Source organism: Stylophora pistillata, chromosome 1 (genome assembly GCF_964205215.1).
Source record: "Stylophora pistillata chromosome 1, jaStyPist1.2, whole genome shotgun sequence".
Taxonomy (NCBI): Eukaryota; Metazoa; Cnidaria; class Anthozoa; order Scleractinia; family Pocilloporidae; genus Stylophora; species Stylophora pistillata.
Genome location: NC_142519.1, coordinates 9,021,609 through 9,039,328, shown reverse-complemented (window position 1 = coordinate 9,039,328; position 17,720 = coordinate 9,021,609). Strand labels below are relative to the sequence as shown.

The following is a 17,720-nucleotide window of genomic DNA, read 5'->3' as shown; positions in this document are numbered from 1 at the left end:
ACAACTTTTACCTGAAGTCCTGTTTGCGGCAAATCATCCAGGTTAAGCTTAATCAGCATTACATCCTCCATTTGAGTAGAAGAAACCGGTATAGGACTACTTCCTCCACCAAATGCGAGAGATTTTCTTGATTTGCCAGATGACTGCGGCGATAGCGTCTTGGCTGTTGGCGAATTAACTCTACCAAGTTTTGATTTTCTCCATGAAGGGCTCGCTTTCTCCGGAGTTGCTAGTGTGCGTTTCGTGCTTTTAGATACGGAGTTTACCGTTGGAGTCGTGCCCACTTAGACAAACTCGAACAAGTGGCCAAGACTGCGAATTTTTCGACCACACGGGTTGCGAACGCGATCAGAATATGTTGCAGGATCGTGCCACAACACTAATCTGACTACAAACCTCTGCTAAAAAAAACTCCAAGGCTGTCCTTCCTCTGCGATAGGTTTTCCGAGGACGAGTACACTTGTTTGCCGGGAATATTTCCAAATTTCACTTTAAAAGAGCTTTTGCAAATCCTACAGCTGTCGTTAGGACGTCTTTCCGACATAACTTCACTCACATACTCGCTCGCTCGATTGATTCTGTTTCGCACGAAGTTGACAAATACACGTGTGTCAATGTTTTTGTCGGAAGTAAATTTTTGGCTTCCATCCGGTAAAAGCAAAAATCGATGTTCATTGGCTGCTCGCACATTTCCGGAAAAGCGCTGCTAATTAGGGGGCGTTTTGCGAAATCACAGGCTTTGCGGGCAGGCGTATGTTTTCCTTCCCCTCCCTCTCCCCCGTTGGCCATTTTTCCAGTCAACACCTATTACTCCCTCGGCAAATATTTTCTCGCCCCAATCCTCCACAGTTGCTAAATCTAAGATGGCGGCCTAATACGAATATGTGCACTCGTGCGCCCAAAATACGCCGGCACTGCAGGCTACTCTTGGATTTATCAAACTTTAAATTTAGCTGTTTAGCTTTTTTCTCCTCTAGAATAGGGCATCTGGAGTATTTTTGGCTGTCGCAGAAGCCGTTCATGGCCAACTGAATTGAGACGCGACAAATACTTATTGTTCCACTCTGTTGATTTCTTAGTGTTAGCCTTTGCAAAACACACGATCCATCAAGAAACCATCTCGATTTGCGTTCCTACAAGAGTTAATCAAACATTCTACACTCCACCATATCATCTATATTATATATTAATGACTACTTATCAACCAAAATTTACAACATTCATCCAACAATGCGTTCATTACAAAAGTTTCATCCAAAAAGACTTTCTAATTTTACTGTTTTATACAAACAAGGAATCATGTGTCAAAGAACGTTACGTTACTAAAAAATGCACATGAAAATGTGGCACAAAGGAATGGATCTAGGATGGAATAAATCACCGGCAGTGACAAAACACTAAATGATCTTCCCAGTTTAAATTACACTGTACTTGTCAAGTTTTCATTTCTATGCTCCCACTATCAATACAAAACGAGGAAAAAAGAAATACGATTACAGTCAAACTAAGTGAAGCGTACCCCTCTGGTTTACATTGATGATTTGATTCTTTGAATATTGAACCCGCGAATCGTTTCAGGAGCGCAATAACGAATTGAATATTTGAACATGGAACCCGCTAACCGTTTCAAGAATGCAATAATGGATTGATTATTTGAAAATTGAATCCGATAGCCGTATTCGTTTTGAAAAGTCGCGGATCATTGTTCAAATCAGAAGTCCATTTCTGATTGGATTATGCGAACATGTGATGATGTACAGGAACCATTTCAACATGGCGTCAGACATAGCGGGGAAGGTGAGTTCGAGTGTTGTGGAGAACTTCTTCTAAATGTTGTAAATGGAATGTTATCGAGAGCCTTTTTCGCCTATTTACATCTTAACGAAATTGTACAAATTCTTGTGTGTATTCATGGTAAAAAAAAATAGTTTATGGGCGAAGCCATCGCAAGATTTTTTTATTTCGTTAATATTTACGATGACTGTTTTCGCAATGTTTTTACTGTGCAGTTTGTTCATTTTCAGGATTCCTCGTCAAGTAGAACAATCATATTGGACTTCAGAAATGGACTTCTAATTTGAACAAAGATCCGCGCCTTTTCAAAACGGATACAGCGATCGGGTTCAATATTCAAATAATTAATCCATTATTGCATTCGTGAAACGGCTAGCGGGTTCAATAATCAAATAATCAATTCATTATTGCATTCTTGAAACGACTGGCGGGTTCAATATCCAAATGATCAATTCATTAATGTAATCTTGAGGGGTACGCTTCACTTAGTTTGACTGTAAATACGTTTGCATCGATAACTTGAAGTTTCAAATGTAACATAACAAAGTTAAGTTTTAACTGTTCCATAAATTTACAATGTTTCATTAATCAATCTCAATTTCAACTGAATAAGAAAAAATGGTTTTAATTTAAGGGTACGAGGACTTCAAAAGAGAATAGCATTATTCAAGAAAATCAGCGTTTTTTACAAAGAGTACAATTGCACTGCCGAAAAAGCACATCAGGCTAATCCCCTCAAATCTCGTCGTCGGAAGAATGCTGGCCTCCAAGAGAAGGCGTGGCGCCGATCGAGAACACTTCCTCAGACAATTCTTTAATGAGAGCCGTACTGTCCGTATCTGGGAAATCAACTACCGGGTTCATATCTTGATCTACCGCCAAAGTGTCCGATCTGTTACTCTCCTTACACTCGAAATTTGTTGGTGACAATCTCGAGAAGGCAGAGTCCATATCTGCTAAAGTATCTAAGGGATTTCTATTAACCAATTGACTCCCAAATCCCGAGTAAACGCCCGCCGGGGAGTTGTTAATCTCGGACGAAGACTCGCTCGTGCCATCCTCGGAACCTTTTCGGATGTCTTCGTTTTCTCTTGAAGGGTTATCTTCGGTATCATCCATGGGTTCGCCGTTATCACTGTCTTCAGACGAGGACGAAGATGATGACGATGACGATGAGGAGGAATCTTCGGAATCTGAATTATCAGCTGAATCGTCGCTGCCTTCAGCGCTCGACTCTTCATCGTTCAGCTTCATTTTCTTTTTGACGATCCCACTTTCGCCCTCTGCACTGTTCAGCTTTCCACTTGTTGTAGTGTTAAAGCCAGCTTGTTCCTCGTTCGTTTTGTCTTCATTCTTCAACACTCCCACTTCGTCTGCTGCCTTCTCCTCAGTTTTATCCGAGCCGCTGTCGGAAAGCGTATTACTTCGTCGGCGCTTTCTCGGCCGAATAATCGGTCCCTCGTCATCATCCTCGGAGGCACTTTCGTCTTCATCTCCAGCAATGCCGTTTATAACCAATCCATCTCTTGACTTGTCAACGTGACTGTCGTTGAGCACGTCTACTTGCCGATCACCAGCGTCCCCCGAACCATCCTTGTTGTCTGCCGAACCGTTCTTTCCACCCTCAAGATGTCCGTTTGCAGCTTCGTTCTCTTTATCTACGAGTGCCAAGTTAGTGTGCACCAGGGGGGTCCATCTGAGTGCATCAGGGTCCAAGGAGATGCGAGCACTCATTCGTAATTTTTCCATGTGAGTGTTGATCAAGCGTTGGTTAACACACAGCACAAACCTGTGGGTCAACGAAATCAAAGTTTTTGATCAGTTACATCGCGAGTAATTTAGTTTCTAAAGGCAAAACCCACAAGGAGCTGCGTCATGGTTTGCGCACCATAAAACAAATTTGACCTCAACTCATTACGTTCGTTTATTCACTGAATCACTTTGAAACTTCTCCATTTTATGTCGTCTTCGTTGCGTTTTGGTTTGTAATGGCCTCTTCTATCTCACTGAACTAATGATCTGTTTTCGACTTCAAGCTAGAGGTAAAATAACAAGTCGTCACTAGAAACTCGAGATATCGTCACACTGCCCCGATAAGGTACATGTATATCTTTTTGCTGATGATAAAAACAGCAGCTTTGGGAAGACTAGAACTTGTAAAGCTGTGCAAGCACACGTCTCTTCACACGGATCAACTGTCAAACCAGACTTCACCAGGTTAGCATACTCACTTTCCATCTTTTTTGTGAACCATGTTCAGTATCTGAAGAGTGGCAGCAATGTCATGCGGATCCATTCCGGTCGACTTACTGATCCCTACAAATGGGCCAGAAGCCTAGTCAACAACAGCAAACGTAACAAAACATATCAAAACTTTTTCCCGAGAACTTCCCATTTCGTTGTCGGATGTAGCCTTGACTGTGTTACAGAGAACTAGTCGGTCTGATAAGTGAAACCAGATGAGTGTTCTAAACCGGCTGCCGCCATCGAAAACTCACGTGCAAGGGACGGCACATGCCTGCTTTCACGCACGTGTCACTTACGTTCATGCCGAACCTTTACCACGCAAGCTCCATTGTACATTTAGCTCAGCAACTTGAATGTCTAAAACAACTAAGCTCTGTCTGCCAATTGGTGTTTTACAATCCCCATTTGCAACCCACAAGTTTATAAAATGTTGCATTACGAAGGAAATCAAAACTAGAGATCCTTTACTTGTGTATCCGTGATATTGCGAGAAAAGATTCTACGTACATGACACCTCTACAACTCAACTTCTTCTGATAACGTGATCTTTTAAAGTCATCGTTCAAGGTGTGAGGCGAATAAAACTCCTGGAATTTGCGAAGGCGGGCAAAACTTCATACCTGCGATTGTGGTTAAGAGTGTCGCTTAATATCTTACTGTACAAGTGATCGATTTTGTACAAAATCACTCAACTTCTTAATACAGTCAATAAAGTGTGACGAAACTTTTTCTTTTTTAAAAGGAAGCTCGCTTCTTCTACATCGATTTCAACAAAAAGCAAACAGCGTCGAGCTCATTACTAACTCGTTACTTCACTCACCTCGTATGGTTACATGCTTTTCCTTATGATCGTGCAAGTACTCTAGTAAAACACTCTTCCAGTAGCTACGATAGCTGATCAAGCCAAGGTCTGACAAAGGCTTTTCAGGGGAGCCTGGCTGGCCTTCGATTCTCGACAGGAGGTAACCTAGAAAGGCAAATGTTATCACGTTAAAAAAAAAAATCTATTTTGGCTTTGTTTCAAGGGTATATCAGGAATGAGGAAGGTGAGCCTATTATTCTTCGAAGTGACAAGTCAGACAAAAAAACATTATATTTTCCCTTCCATCTAAAAGTAATATTTCTGGGAAAACCGGGTAAGATTATGCAAAGATTATGCAAAGATTATGCAACGTTGAACCGTATGATCTGTGCATGAATTCTCACTGTTTACCAAATATTTTTCACGACACAATTTTGGATGAGTTAATTTTTTTGGTATAAATTCTCAGTACCGGTGTACCATCCAAGTACATGTAATGAGGCCTAGTACCAGCCCAAGCTGAAGGTTCTTAACCATAGGATGATACAGCTATACCTGCATCCAAGAGCCTTTCAATTACCCCTTCATAAGACCCTGATCCGACACTAGGTTCCCCTCCCCCTTCTCTAAGCCCCTAAGAGTTCTGCCGAGTTTCCAGTTCTCTGGTAGCCATTTGTTCTCCACTTAGGGGAAGAGAGGCAAGATGACGAATACATACATACATGTAAGTCAGGGGTGCAGCCAGGATTTTTCAAAGCGGGGGGGGGGGGAAGGGGTCACAGAGGCTTCTCACCATTTACACCGCTGCTTTCCTGCGTGTATCAGCGGGCTCAGTCGTATTATCGCGGCATGAAGGCCCATATTAACTAAATACAAGAGCCGCTGACGAAAATACTTTACAAAAAAAACAAATTTTAAAAAAGTGGGCTTTTCAACAATGGCTTTTACGGCCAAGATATTGTCATGGCGTTTTCGCCACCTGAATATTGTAGGTTGTTTGCTCTAAAGAAGGCCTACCAAGGGGGGGTCACAGGCACCCCAGGACCCCCCTGGCTACGCCCTTGTAAGTGTATTGCTCAGCGACACAACACATCCCCGACCTTGGCTTGACACCGAACCTCTCAAACCGGAGTCTAACAAAGAAAGGTGCCCAAATGGTGACAGAATAAATGCTGCTGTATAAACAATAAACAGAACTTACTGAAGTCAATGAGCAAGCGGCCAAACCCTTGTCTTTGATAGTGGGGCATTGTCATAATACATGACACGTTGTACTTCTGTTGACAAGACTTTTCCTGAGGAAATAAAAATGATTACAGATTAGCTGGAGTGCACTGTACGCCTTTCTCAGCATTAAGTAATGTCATAGTTTTGCGTAAATTCTTTGTTTGTATCGAAAACGTTTCCGATTACGATGTCAGTCAGTATGAAAAACTGTCCCAATTACTTCAGTCTAAAAATTTGGCAAAACTGACCTTTGAGAAATATCCTACCAAATGACAGCCCTTTTTGTCGTTCTTCGTCAGAACATAAAACAGGAATGGCTCTACATCATAGTACAGGGTCTTATGATCAAGAAACAGCTTGGCTAACAGGCAAAGGTTCTGACAATAGATCTGCGTAAACAAAACAAAACAGTTGACTTCTAAAAACAAATGCTAAAAAAAAATTAAAATTTGGGTACAGAAAGGAGGAAAACCCGATCTCAGTGTCGTGCATAGTTCATAAGGTGTTTACATGCCTCAACCTCTATCTATGCCTCCCTGTTTCAATCAAATGAAGCAACTGTTTAATGGTCCATCCCAAGTAACCACCAGGCAAATCTTAAAACCATTCTTGCATGGAGAGAGACACTGAGACAGCCAAGTTTCTCAACCCCCCCCCCCCCCCAAAAAAAACATGAATCCTGAACCTTTTATCCAGAATTCAGTATTGTTACAACTTATCTCCGACATAATTACACATTTGCCTTATCCATACCAGTGTAGTTCTATAAAATAATGCACTAAATTCGAACAATAACTGGCGCATGTACATGCAAATACTAACAAACATTTTCTGCGTTTTAACATTATCGCACACATCTGCATGTGGTAGAGCGTTTCACCGTGCACTCACTTTGTTGACTGCACCATCCACTTCAAAAACAGAGATTTCACCTTTACGGTAAATTTCATTTGCTGGGGGGTGAAACCATTTGCATTTTGTCTACAAAAAAATGAGAAAGTAACATTTTTAATCTCACAGTGAAAGAATATTACAATTTGAAAAGAATGTTGTTACATGCATGTTTTAATTACCATGTGGCGCATAAGAATGCTGGTACTCTTCATATACTTGAGACAAAACTCACACAGGTATAGTTTGGGCAGCCTGCAAGACATTCATAGTAACGCCATCATTTGAAAAGAATAAGTTACCAGCAAATGTAGCATAGATTATCTGGGAATAACACACTTGGAAACTGCTATAGAACAAAGCTATAAACATAAACAAGTACAAATTGTACACCGCCAGTAGATAGATGTGTACCAAAATTACCTGGCATATTCTTGAGGATATGGTGACGAATACCAGGTAACTATCTCATAACGACCAAACTGGATTAATGGAGGGGATCGGGTACTTGGCACAAGAGTTGTAGATGTGTCCAGGTTCATGGCAGCATTTGCCTTCTCCTGAGCCTGTTTGAACAAAGCCAAATCTTCCTCTGTTACTCCTGTGAACAGACAATTCAAGAACAGCTAAACAATGGCTGCATTGATTTGGTAAACTTTTAAGACACTCACTATTCATCTTGAATTCAATTTCTAAAACCTTCCAGCTACACATACACATCCAGACATATTAAAAAGTTGTGCACGGAAAAATGCAACTTCTATAGAAGAGGCAAACCTAAGGTCACTCTCTGACAACACCTTGAATGTATTTTGGCACACAACATCCAAAACAAATTTGATGCAATATGGGCCATCTACTGCAGCTCACAGGTAGAACTCACAGTTCCTTTCTAAAAAAGCCACAGAGAACTCCTCCAATTTGTCACCTTGTCAATCAAATTCAAAAGACCATCATGCAAGATTTTGAAATAAACTGACCTGGTGGTAATTGTTGCTGTTTCCTCGGAGATGTGGGGGAGAGTGGAGTCATTGGCGTTGATTTACTGGAGGCTGGAGGTCTGCCAGGTCTCCTCTTAGGAGTTTCATCAACAGCTTTGGCATCATCATCAAATCTTTTCGCTTCATTTGCAATTGGGCAAGCTGGAAGACTGCAACACAATGACATCTAAAAGTAAGCAGCCTGAAAGCTGACTTTAGTTACATAACCCATACTTAACACTTAAAAATAGAAGTGCTTTAGCATCCATCGAAGAGTGTGTATGTTATCGTAAAATTCTATACATGCACAGAACTTGAAAAAAGGGTATAAGTTGAACTCAAGACAATCATAACACATAAATTAAAATATCCATAACAGGCCTTGGTGTTTGATGACTCTGTGAAGAGTGCTACGAGTAGATGGGCTTAAATCCCAAAGGGTGAGGGGAAATATCAAAATAACATCACACATTGACATCACTTCTGCTTGCAATGATCTACGAGGGTATAGGAAAGGGCATTTGCCACAAGTGTTGAATATCTCTGCTCTAATCCAAACAGCGTACTTGTTGTCAGTGTTATCAATGTGAATACAATTTCATCAAGGCAACAATAATATACATGACGAAAATTACACAGGTCGGATTGGCTGAAAGAGCATTTTCCATGTGATACAAGCATAAAGTTGCAGCACAAGTACAAATTTGAAAAAGCACATGCACGTTGTCAAAATTTTACCTGTCTTGTAATATCTACTTCTTAACTTCTTTGAAAAATTTACTTGTACTTTTCGACACCAAATTGTACTTGAAAGCATATTATTACTTATACAAAGTAGATGTTCCCAGCAGTTCCTAACATACCTCATTGGGATGTGTTCACTGTTTTTCTGAGTAATGGAACTTATAATCAGAAAAAATCTTTATGCACAATTAGACAGAACTATAACTGGTGAAGGGGGAGGGAGGCAGAGAGAATGTTTCATTCATGAACTTTGTAAAAGAATATCACCCTGAGGCATTAACAATGACCTTGCATACACAAAATGTACAACAGTTGTGTTGTACATTACATGTACCTTCTGTGAGATGTAAATCGTCCATTTACATGTCCTGATCCATCACATCCAGGCGTTGGGCATACACTTGATCTGTCCAACAAACAGAAACGATTTGCAATCAGCAAAATGAAAGAAAACAATGGACACTAGTTTTGCACATTTTGCACTACTCAACAAAATAAATTCCAACAACAACAAACATATGAAACATATGTGTGAACTGCGGTTATGAGACGTATATGAGAACGATCCTTCGCAGTAAAGCACTATTTGAGCAATAGTGAAAATCAGACCTGAAAAAAATTTTCAGGCCTGTACGGGACTCGAACCACTGACCTCTGCGATACTAGTGCAGCGCTCTACCAATTGAGCTAACAAGCCAACTGGGAGCAGGTCATCAAATTAATTCGATATAAACCCGTAGATGATAAATCAAACAACAACAAACATATGAAACATATGTGTGAACTGCGGTTATGAGACGTATATGAGAACGATCCTTCGCAGTAAAGCACTATTTGAGCAATAGTGAAAATCAGACCTGAAAAAAATTTTCAGGCCTGTACGGGACTCGAACCACTGACCTCTGCGATACTAGTGCAGCGCTCTACCAATTGAGCTAACAAGCCAACTGGGAGCAGGTCATCAAATTAATTCGATATAAACCCGTAGATGATAAATCAAACAACAACAAACATATGAAACATATGTGTGAACTCCAATGGCTTAGGTACAGTGTGGTGAAAAGTGCAGTGTGAAGTATTTTCAATGCAATACTCTAGACACAATGTTAGTCAGTTTACCCTTACAGTTATAAAGTGTAAATAATAAGTGCTGGCTCTAATTACTAACCCTTGCACTTCAGCTGTTGCCTGAGGTTGAATTTTTCTGCGTGGCGGACTGGTAATGGGTGTTTCAACTTGCCCTTTCTTTCGTCGGCCAGGAGTTTTCACCTTACATCTTCTGCAAACCCAACTTCCTATGAGAAAAACAAAAAATACTCCCTAGAGCAATATCTAAACAAATAACACCACTTCTTTGGCCTGGTTGTCATTACTATTAAAGCAAAAAACCATGCAAATTTGCCAAAAGTTGACTATGACACATCTAACAGGTAATGTGGATTCATTTTGAATAGAAACACAAAAATGGAGATACCTTATTAGTGATGCAAAGAGTCACTACCTGTGGGTGTTTCTGTCATTGGAGGAGAAAGACATTCCATGTGGTATCCTTTGTCACATGCATCACAAAACAAAAGGTTATCCTGAAATGAAGGGAAAAAAGTCAGTCGTGCCAAAAAGAAAAGAAAACACCTATTTTGCAAGAGATTGTACAGAAAAACAATGTTAGTAATGGCATATGATGTATGTTCAAAGCAGGGGGATCATATTTTAAATCAATTTTTGGGGAACATAGAGGAGTTTTGCTGGTTTTTGACAAAAGCAACTAATTCTGGGAAATAGTAAGTCACAAGAAGGCAAAACAACCCATTTAATACATAGCAAAGCAGAAATTCTTTACCTTACTTAGGGTGAGCAGGACAACTACCTGACTGGCTGCCTGACTGGCTGCCTGACTGGCTGCCTGACTTTGGAGACTGTCACTTACAATATAAGTGAATATATAAATGTACATTGTAACAGTAAGAACTCCCAGTTAGCTCAATGGATAGAGCGCTGGACTGTTGTGCGGGAGGTCGAGGGTTCGAGCCCCGGCCGGACCAACACTCAGGGTCTTAAAATAATTGAGAAGAATTTGCTACCTTTCTATAACATCAAGAAATGGTTAGATATTCTAGTCTTCTCAGATAGGGATGAATAAATAGAGGTCCCATCTCCCGCAGGGTTGGGGTAGGAGACGTTAATTTCCCACACACGAGATTACTGTGTGATGGATGTCCTCCCCTGGGGTGGGATGGGTGGGATATTGAGCGCACTTAATTTGAAGCCTCGCTCTGTTGTACGACCCTCACCATACTCTGGTGAAAGTGATTAAATAAATAAATAAATAAACTCATGTTATGTTTATAAGCTCCTGCATCAACATCTGGCATTCTCAGTTGGTATATCTACAAAACTCACCACCACCTCACCACTACAGTATAATTACTGCTGTGCATATTAAATTCAAGATTCAACAATAGTTACAGTTAAATCCAAAAACTTGTTTGAAGGAATAGCAAAAATTCTTACAGCATTGCCAGCATCTTGACAAACAAAGCACACTTTACACTCAATGCACTGCCAAGGTTCTTGTTTAATTCGAGCTGTCAGCTCAGGGGAGTACTTCAAACATGATGGATGACCTTGAAACATATAGCACCTCACATTACCATTAAAAATACAAAATGTACCTTTCAAGCCAAGCTTTTCATGTATTTTCTTAGCAAACAATGATAAAAGAAACCAAGTTATCGAGTAGCCCATTCACTCCAAAGCTTTAACACAGTTAAAAATTGTTTTCTTTGAAGCTGCTAAAACCAATGTTTGTTGACTTCAAATTTAGCATATTGAAAATACAAGTTGGAGACTACTTGAAAACTATGGAAAATTCAGTTTTTCAATTCTCTGTTTCTAATCTTTATTGAATTAAATCCTGTTTAACTAAACATGTTTTGCTGGTGTAGATGGATTACACAATGTAGGTTTGCCAATGGAGACTTACCACTGTTTCCACAATCAGCACAGGAAATAAGTTCTTCTCCTACACCATCCTTATTGCGTTCTGCTGTCCCAAGGCAAAACCCACAATATGTGCTGGCATCAACTTTCTTTTTCTTGGGCTGAAAATGCCATGAAATACAGTGTCTACCTTCAAAACTCGTGTTTTAAAAAATCCTTACAGTCCATTTGCATGACTTACACAATCAATATAACTCTCATTACCAAGAAAACCTAAGTTAACCACATGTAACTAGTTGCTTTTGGCAAGACTTCCTAGTATATCAGTATCCAATGACTGCTTAATTTGGATACAGTTTTACTAATTATATAAGGATCATAGCATTATATGTACCTATTATTTTGCCACTACAACATGAGTACAAGCAAAACTGTAGAGCAGGGCAAAAATATGGACAGAAAGCAAAAGCAATGAAATAGCCATACTAAAATATCTATACTTTGCTTTTATTCCACTTTTTAAGGTTTGCCTGTTAAAGCAACAACTTTTAAGCATATAAAAACTCTTTGATGGTTTCATTTGTGTTGTTGTTATCTCTCACACAGACCATAATGATATTCTCATATACTATGCTCAGATAGACTCCAGGGTGTATTTTGAAAACTAAAAGCCAAAAGACTACAAAATGAAACAGCAGTGGAATTATAAACCCCTCAATCAATGGTTTAACATAAAATAAGAGCAGACATTTCATTCATTGCTTTTATTTTTTCTGAGCCCTCTTGGGGATATTATGATTATGTTGAACCATTGAATAAGCTGTGTAGATATTGCACCCATCTCAGATTTCAAACTATATGCCTATAGCTGTATTCTTCTAAAAGCTGACAGAAACCTATACACTGTATGTCTTCCCATGTATTTCCACAAACAAGCATTCAAAAGCTGAATAAACACATGCATAAAATTCACTCAATTCTAATTACTAAGTAAACCATAAATTTCCCTTCACTTTTTAATAGCTATTTTATATTTTGCTTTGAAACCCATTGTATTATCACCTCATCATTTACATATATACAAACCAACAAATCCTTCGAAAAGCTTCAAAGTTTTCATGTTTTTTATTTTAATCATACGTTATTCAAAATAAACAATAAAGATTCAAGTTTTTATATACCTTAGGTGGGATTGCTAGCCTGTAATATCTGCCTTCCTTGATGAAAACTCCAGAAGCAAGACCTTTTTTGAGAGACTCTTTAATCCGTGCATTACCAGTGGATTCTAAACTTGCAGCATGATGATCCACTATATAATTATGAATTGCTTGTTGCGTGCACCCATTTTCATCCCCAATATTCTCCAGAGCTTCTTTGATGAAACCTTGGAGATCGGTGGGTTTTTCAACAATTCCACGCATGTGGGCTGGTACTTTTGCAGGGTCCTTGTATGATGCTTTGTTCTTAAACACTACCTTGAGAACTCTACCTGTTTTAACACACAGTTCTAGCTGCTCCAAGGCCTCTTGTTGTTCCAAGCCATAAACATTTTCTAGAATGTGAGCAATTCTGTCTTCGCTTGGACGTTGCTTTTGTCCCTTGACTTTACCAATAGCAGCAATTATCCAAAGAGCATATTTTGGATCAGGCTGACGACCACCATCCTTCTCCTTGTCTTTACCAACACTGCTTCTACCCCGAGCCATCTTCAATCAACACTTTTTGCAGGCAGATCAACTCTGAAAGATGAAAGAAAGACAAAATACTTTTTGAGAAAAAATCTTTTCAAATTTACAAATTATAGTTAAGGAAACGTAAAAAAGACACATCCACATCCAGTCTATTATAATAACTTTGATTACCATGAATGATCTAAGTAAAATCTACTTCTACTTTGAGTATTTAATGTCGAGATACATAACTACAGATTTAAAGCTACTGATACTCTCCTAGCGAAACATGAAATTTGATAAGATTTTATCATGTCAACCATGATCATGTAAAACAGGGTGGAAGCCATCTGGTAAAGTTCTACAATACACTCAACATATGTATCAGCCAGAGTTCACATAATTCTATCTTGAATTTAACAAATATCAAGTGTTCCAAGACAAAAAAAAGACAAAGCAAACAAAATTAATAAAAAAAACCATTATAATACAAGGAGAACCAACCATGATTTTCAAACAAAAAACACACTGTTATAAAATTTTGACCAAACACTGGCCACAAACCTTCTCGTGGTCCAAACAAATTGCCTGTGGCCAAGATAAATTCACAATGAATACAATGTTTCAATGCATAATTGTACTTACCACGTATTTTGTATGACTATTATTTCATATGTACAATTTAGACATTCAACATTTCTACCAATTGAAAATAACATGATCAGCAGTGGAAAATGATATCTACACTGCATGTGTAAGTTCTATGACAGAAATAAAACTGACTTAAATTTCATACCTTTCAACCACTTATTCACACATCTAATTTCCACATTAACAACAATATTTGTTAGTGATCATAATCTTGTAATCCATTTGGTTAAATGTCTTCAGGGAAAGCTTTAAATGCAAATGTAACAGCTGCTGCTGAACATGACAATATGGCTGATCATTCATCCGCTCCTATACAAAACTTCACATGTTTAAAAAACAATAATATTATAATCTACCTGCCAAATTTGAGTAAAAAATTTGCATAATCTTCAAATGAAGAAAACAGTGAAACACACTCCAAAAAATGATTTTGACATGTTCTTTCATATCACAAAACTACCAAAACTAATTTACAATTTTGACTTACAGGTCCACTTCTATCAGCAAAAAAATTAATACAGACAAAGTGACCCCAAAATTAATTACAACAGGAAAGAAGTGACTTTGCATAAGTCAGTTTTACTATATAATTACTTGCTTTGTTAGATCCTTTCCAAATTTTTTAAAATTTAAATTACCACTGGAATAAAATATTATAAATAAAGCATGCATTAGATTAACTTTACAAAACTTCATAATTTCGACAACACTGAGAAAATTTTTCAAATCATCTGTTTCAGTGTTCTTCAACATCAAGTTTCATCTACTTTACTTATTATACCAATGGTTTAAAAATAGGATATAAAACTAGATGAACAATGACACTGTGTGGTTCACATATGTGTTGAGGAGCGATAACATTCTTATCTTTTCAGATCATTCGACTGTACCCTAAGAGTAGGTGGTGGCATATTGGAGAGAATAGATTTTCTTTAGAAAAGGTACATGTGGCTAATTGTGATGTATTTGTTTAAAACAATGCAGTGGACATGTGATTCCGTTGATTATTCGCCGGTGTCCTCAACAACATAATACAAACCCCTACATAAGTGAAAGTCCTACAAGTGTTCTATAAAAGAGAATGTAATTTAATGAGATTGCTGAAGAGATGGTCCGATCCCCCACATGGCGAAAAATAAACGTTTCGCAAACGTTAAATGATAATTGCGAACATGAAATAATAAGCATAATAATATAAAAATACCCTGAAATATTTCAAAGTCGAATCATCCAGTGGAGGCCGTAAATAACCTTCTATTCACAACCAACGAGAAACAACATTGATTTTCGAGATATTACTATGTATTGCCCCTAAAGACGCAAAGCGTGATTTTTCAATCATCGCGAAAGTCTAAGATTATTTTCAAAATATCAAGCTTGTTATGTCAACTTGCATGGTCAGGTAACATTGTAAAATCCCAAATATCAAGCATCTCTGTTGGAACTCGAGTAAGTTTGTTAAAATCGCACCATCAAATAATACCCCGTGACTTACAATTGAATAAGTTAGACTATGTGCCAGTTATATCATTCAAGATTGTAGAGTATAAAACAACTCGTCTAACCGGCTAAACGAATAAACTTCAAAACTGATCTCAATATCACATCATTATGTTACCTCAGTACGGTACTCGTATGACCACAGTTAAGCGAGTCGTATGGTTTCGAGGCCGTTAAAATTCCCTTCGATGTCTTTCAGTTTATATCTTTTCTCGCCAGGCGAGATACAAACACTGAAAAAATCGCCAACAAGAAGGGCAGTCGGCGAACTGAAACTTTACAATGGCCACGTGAAGAGACAATTGGGGGAGATTTTGCATATCGCATGTGTTTATCATTGAAAGAGAAACACATGTTGTACAAGAACGAATTAATGCTTACCTCCAGCTTCGAAGAAATATAATTCAAATTAATTCCAAGAGCTGTTTATGCCAAATTTCCATCGAACACCTCCTAGTTATGCAGTTCAAAGCAAAATTTATTTTAACAAGTAAAGACATATCTACCGTACACAGCAAGTTGACGCCATCTTGCATAATTAGCTAAACGTGTTATGTGATTGGTTGCGAGAAAATAAATTATTTAGCCGGGTTCTGATCTTCTACAAGAAAATCGAGCAGACTATTTTTAGCTGTTAGCGAGTTGTTCCGTTGGCCTCTGTCAAGAAATAACATGGTAAATAAGACTACGATTTTTATTTTAAGACAAAGCAAATAAATACAGGGAAACTTGTAGCTGTAGAAAATAAATTAATTTACTTTAGTGAACCATATCCTTAAGGAGAAATTCTTTCGGTTGAAAATTACTTTATATATTTGTTTTCGTGAAAATTTTCAAATGACCTGTCCAATTCATCTGATGCCCGATATATTCTGTACGATTTCGTTCTTTAAGCGTGTGACGCCGTCACAGCCGTCACAGCCGTTACAAAAGAGGGTAGACTTTTTTTACTTTTAGGCTGGTTTGAGCGAATAATATATCTGGTAATATGGTATACTATTACACGACTCGGGCCGTCAAAGGGCCAATAACTAAAATCAACCAATCAAAATGCTCTATTGCCGGTCCAATATTCTCTAAGTATTGGACCGGGCACTGTCCCGAATGGTCCCGAATGATACCGCACTTGTGTCCCTTTGAACTTCAGTCGTATAATAAATCTCTTATTAACCAAGCTAGCCTGCGAACTGGCTCCCCGTTCAATCAGACGTGGGGACACAAGAAGGGGAGCCTGCACGCAAGTCTCAGAATATCGAATGTCTGCGTCCAAAATTTGGACGCAAAGCGCTGATTGGTTGATTTTAATTTTTCATGACGTAGTCTTAGTTTTCATTTCCGGTAGAGACAAAAAATTAAAATGGCGGAAAGAAAGGATGTTGTTCTTCACGAGGCTTGTGACCATTTATCAAATAATTTGAAGTTTACAATGCAATTGAAGCCCGAACAGCGTAACGCTGTGGACTATTTACTTATAAATGTGCTCGCGGTTCTTCCGACAGGATACGGCAAAAGTCTTATATTCCAACTCTTTGCTGTTGCTGGGTCGATTGAAGGGGAATAGCGGCAAACTGTGTTGGTTATTTGTCTTTTGAAAAGCATGACGACCAAATTGCAGAGGCCGGAAGTATGGTTATCCCGGCGGCTTCCACAGAGGATATCTCGGAAGACGAGTTGCGTGTCGCAAAATTTCAGCTAATCTTCGGTTCGGCTGAGACAGCTATGGAGAAACGATTCCTCGACATTTTGAAAGATAACTGCTCTTTTCTTGACAGAAAATTGGCCGCAGTTGTGGTGGATGAGTCCCATACTGTTGAGATGTGGACTGGAAAAAGATATTGTTTCTAACGAATCCTACTGGGTTTACTTCTAACTAAATTGTTACTCACTTGTTTAATGATTGTTCACAGGTCTGAGGCAAAACTCGGTGCAAATGTTGCTTTCCGTGAGGCGTTTGGGAAATTGCCGCAGATCAGATCCTTTTGTAAACAAGGAGAGTCAAGTTCTATAGTCATTCACCGATAAGCTTAAGTCTGTGTTGCCGTGCCTGTTTACTTATTTTTGGAGTCTTTCGATTGCATTACTTGATTTCCTGACCAAGACGCTGAAGTCATTCTTTACTTTGATTACGTTGAATTTATTCGTTTTATCTTTTAAGGGACGCCAATACTTGCAATCGCGGGGACTGCAGATGAAAAAACTCAATGTCGTTATTAAAAAGCTGCTGTTAAAAATGCTTCCGTGAGACATGGCGCTTACTCGCCGGGGGCCTGTTCG

At 38.8% G+C, this 17,720-nt stretch overlaps 1 protein-coding gene across 3 annotated transcripts; it reads right to left on the bottom strand.

Moving 5' to 3' along the window:
* Positions 1–1,168: 1,168 nt before the first annotated feature.
* Positions 1,169–15,991, bottom strand: LOC111326736 (histone acetyltransferase KAT6B-like). Of its 3 annotated transcripts, XM_088756454.1 has the most exons (17): positions 15,828–15,991; positions 15,565–15,679; positions 12,807–13,364; positions 11,669–11,786; positions 11,197–11,309; positions 10,187–10,268; positions 9,854–9,980; positions 9,020–9,091; positions 7,942–8,111; positions 7,385–7,562; positions 7,144–7,216; positions 6,962–7,051; positions 6,319–6,459; positions 6,045–6,138; positions 4,862–5,008; positions 4,026–4,110; positions 1,169–3,583 (listed from the first exon to the last, which is right to left on the bottom strand). In XM_088756454.1, exons 3-17 carry the CDS (start codon positions 13,329–13,331, stop codon positions 2,530–2,532), a joined length of 3,069 nt encoding a protein of 1,022 aa, XP_088612580.1. In that variant the 5' UTR covers positions 13,332–13,364; positions 15,565–15,679; positions 15,828–15,991; the 3' UTR covers positions 1,169–2,529. The 3 variants fall into 3 exon arrangements, with proteins under 3 accessions (XP_088612580.1, XP_088612576.1, XP_088612581.1); XM_088756450.1 differs by lacking the exon at positions 15,565–15,679; XM_088756455.1 differs by lacking the exons at positions 15,565–15,679; positions 15,828–15,991 and adding an exon at positions 14,092–15,534.
* Between the last annotated feature and the right edge of the window lie 1,729 nt (positions 15,992–17,720).

What these genes read in the sequence shown, in the direction of transcription:
- LOC111326736 (XM_088756454.1), bottom strand. Translation starts at nt 13,331, where the DNA reads ATGGCTCGGGGTAGAAGCAGTGTTGGTAAAGACAAGGAGAAGGATGGT. An exon ending in GCATTCTTATGCGCCACATG is followed by an intron (nt 7,052 to 7,143) that starts GTAATTAAAACA and finishes ATTTTTTTGTAG; the next exon opens with ACAAAATGCAAATGGTTTCA. An exon ending in CCGCTTGCTCATTGACTTCA is followed by an intron (nt 5,009 to 6,044) that starts GTAAGTTCTGTT and finishes TTGCCTTTCTAG; the next exon opens with GTTACCTCCTGTCGAGAATC.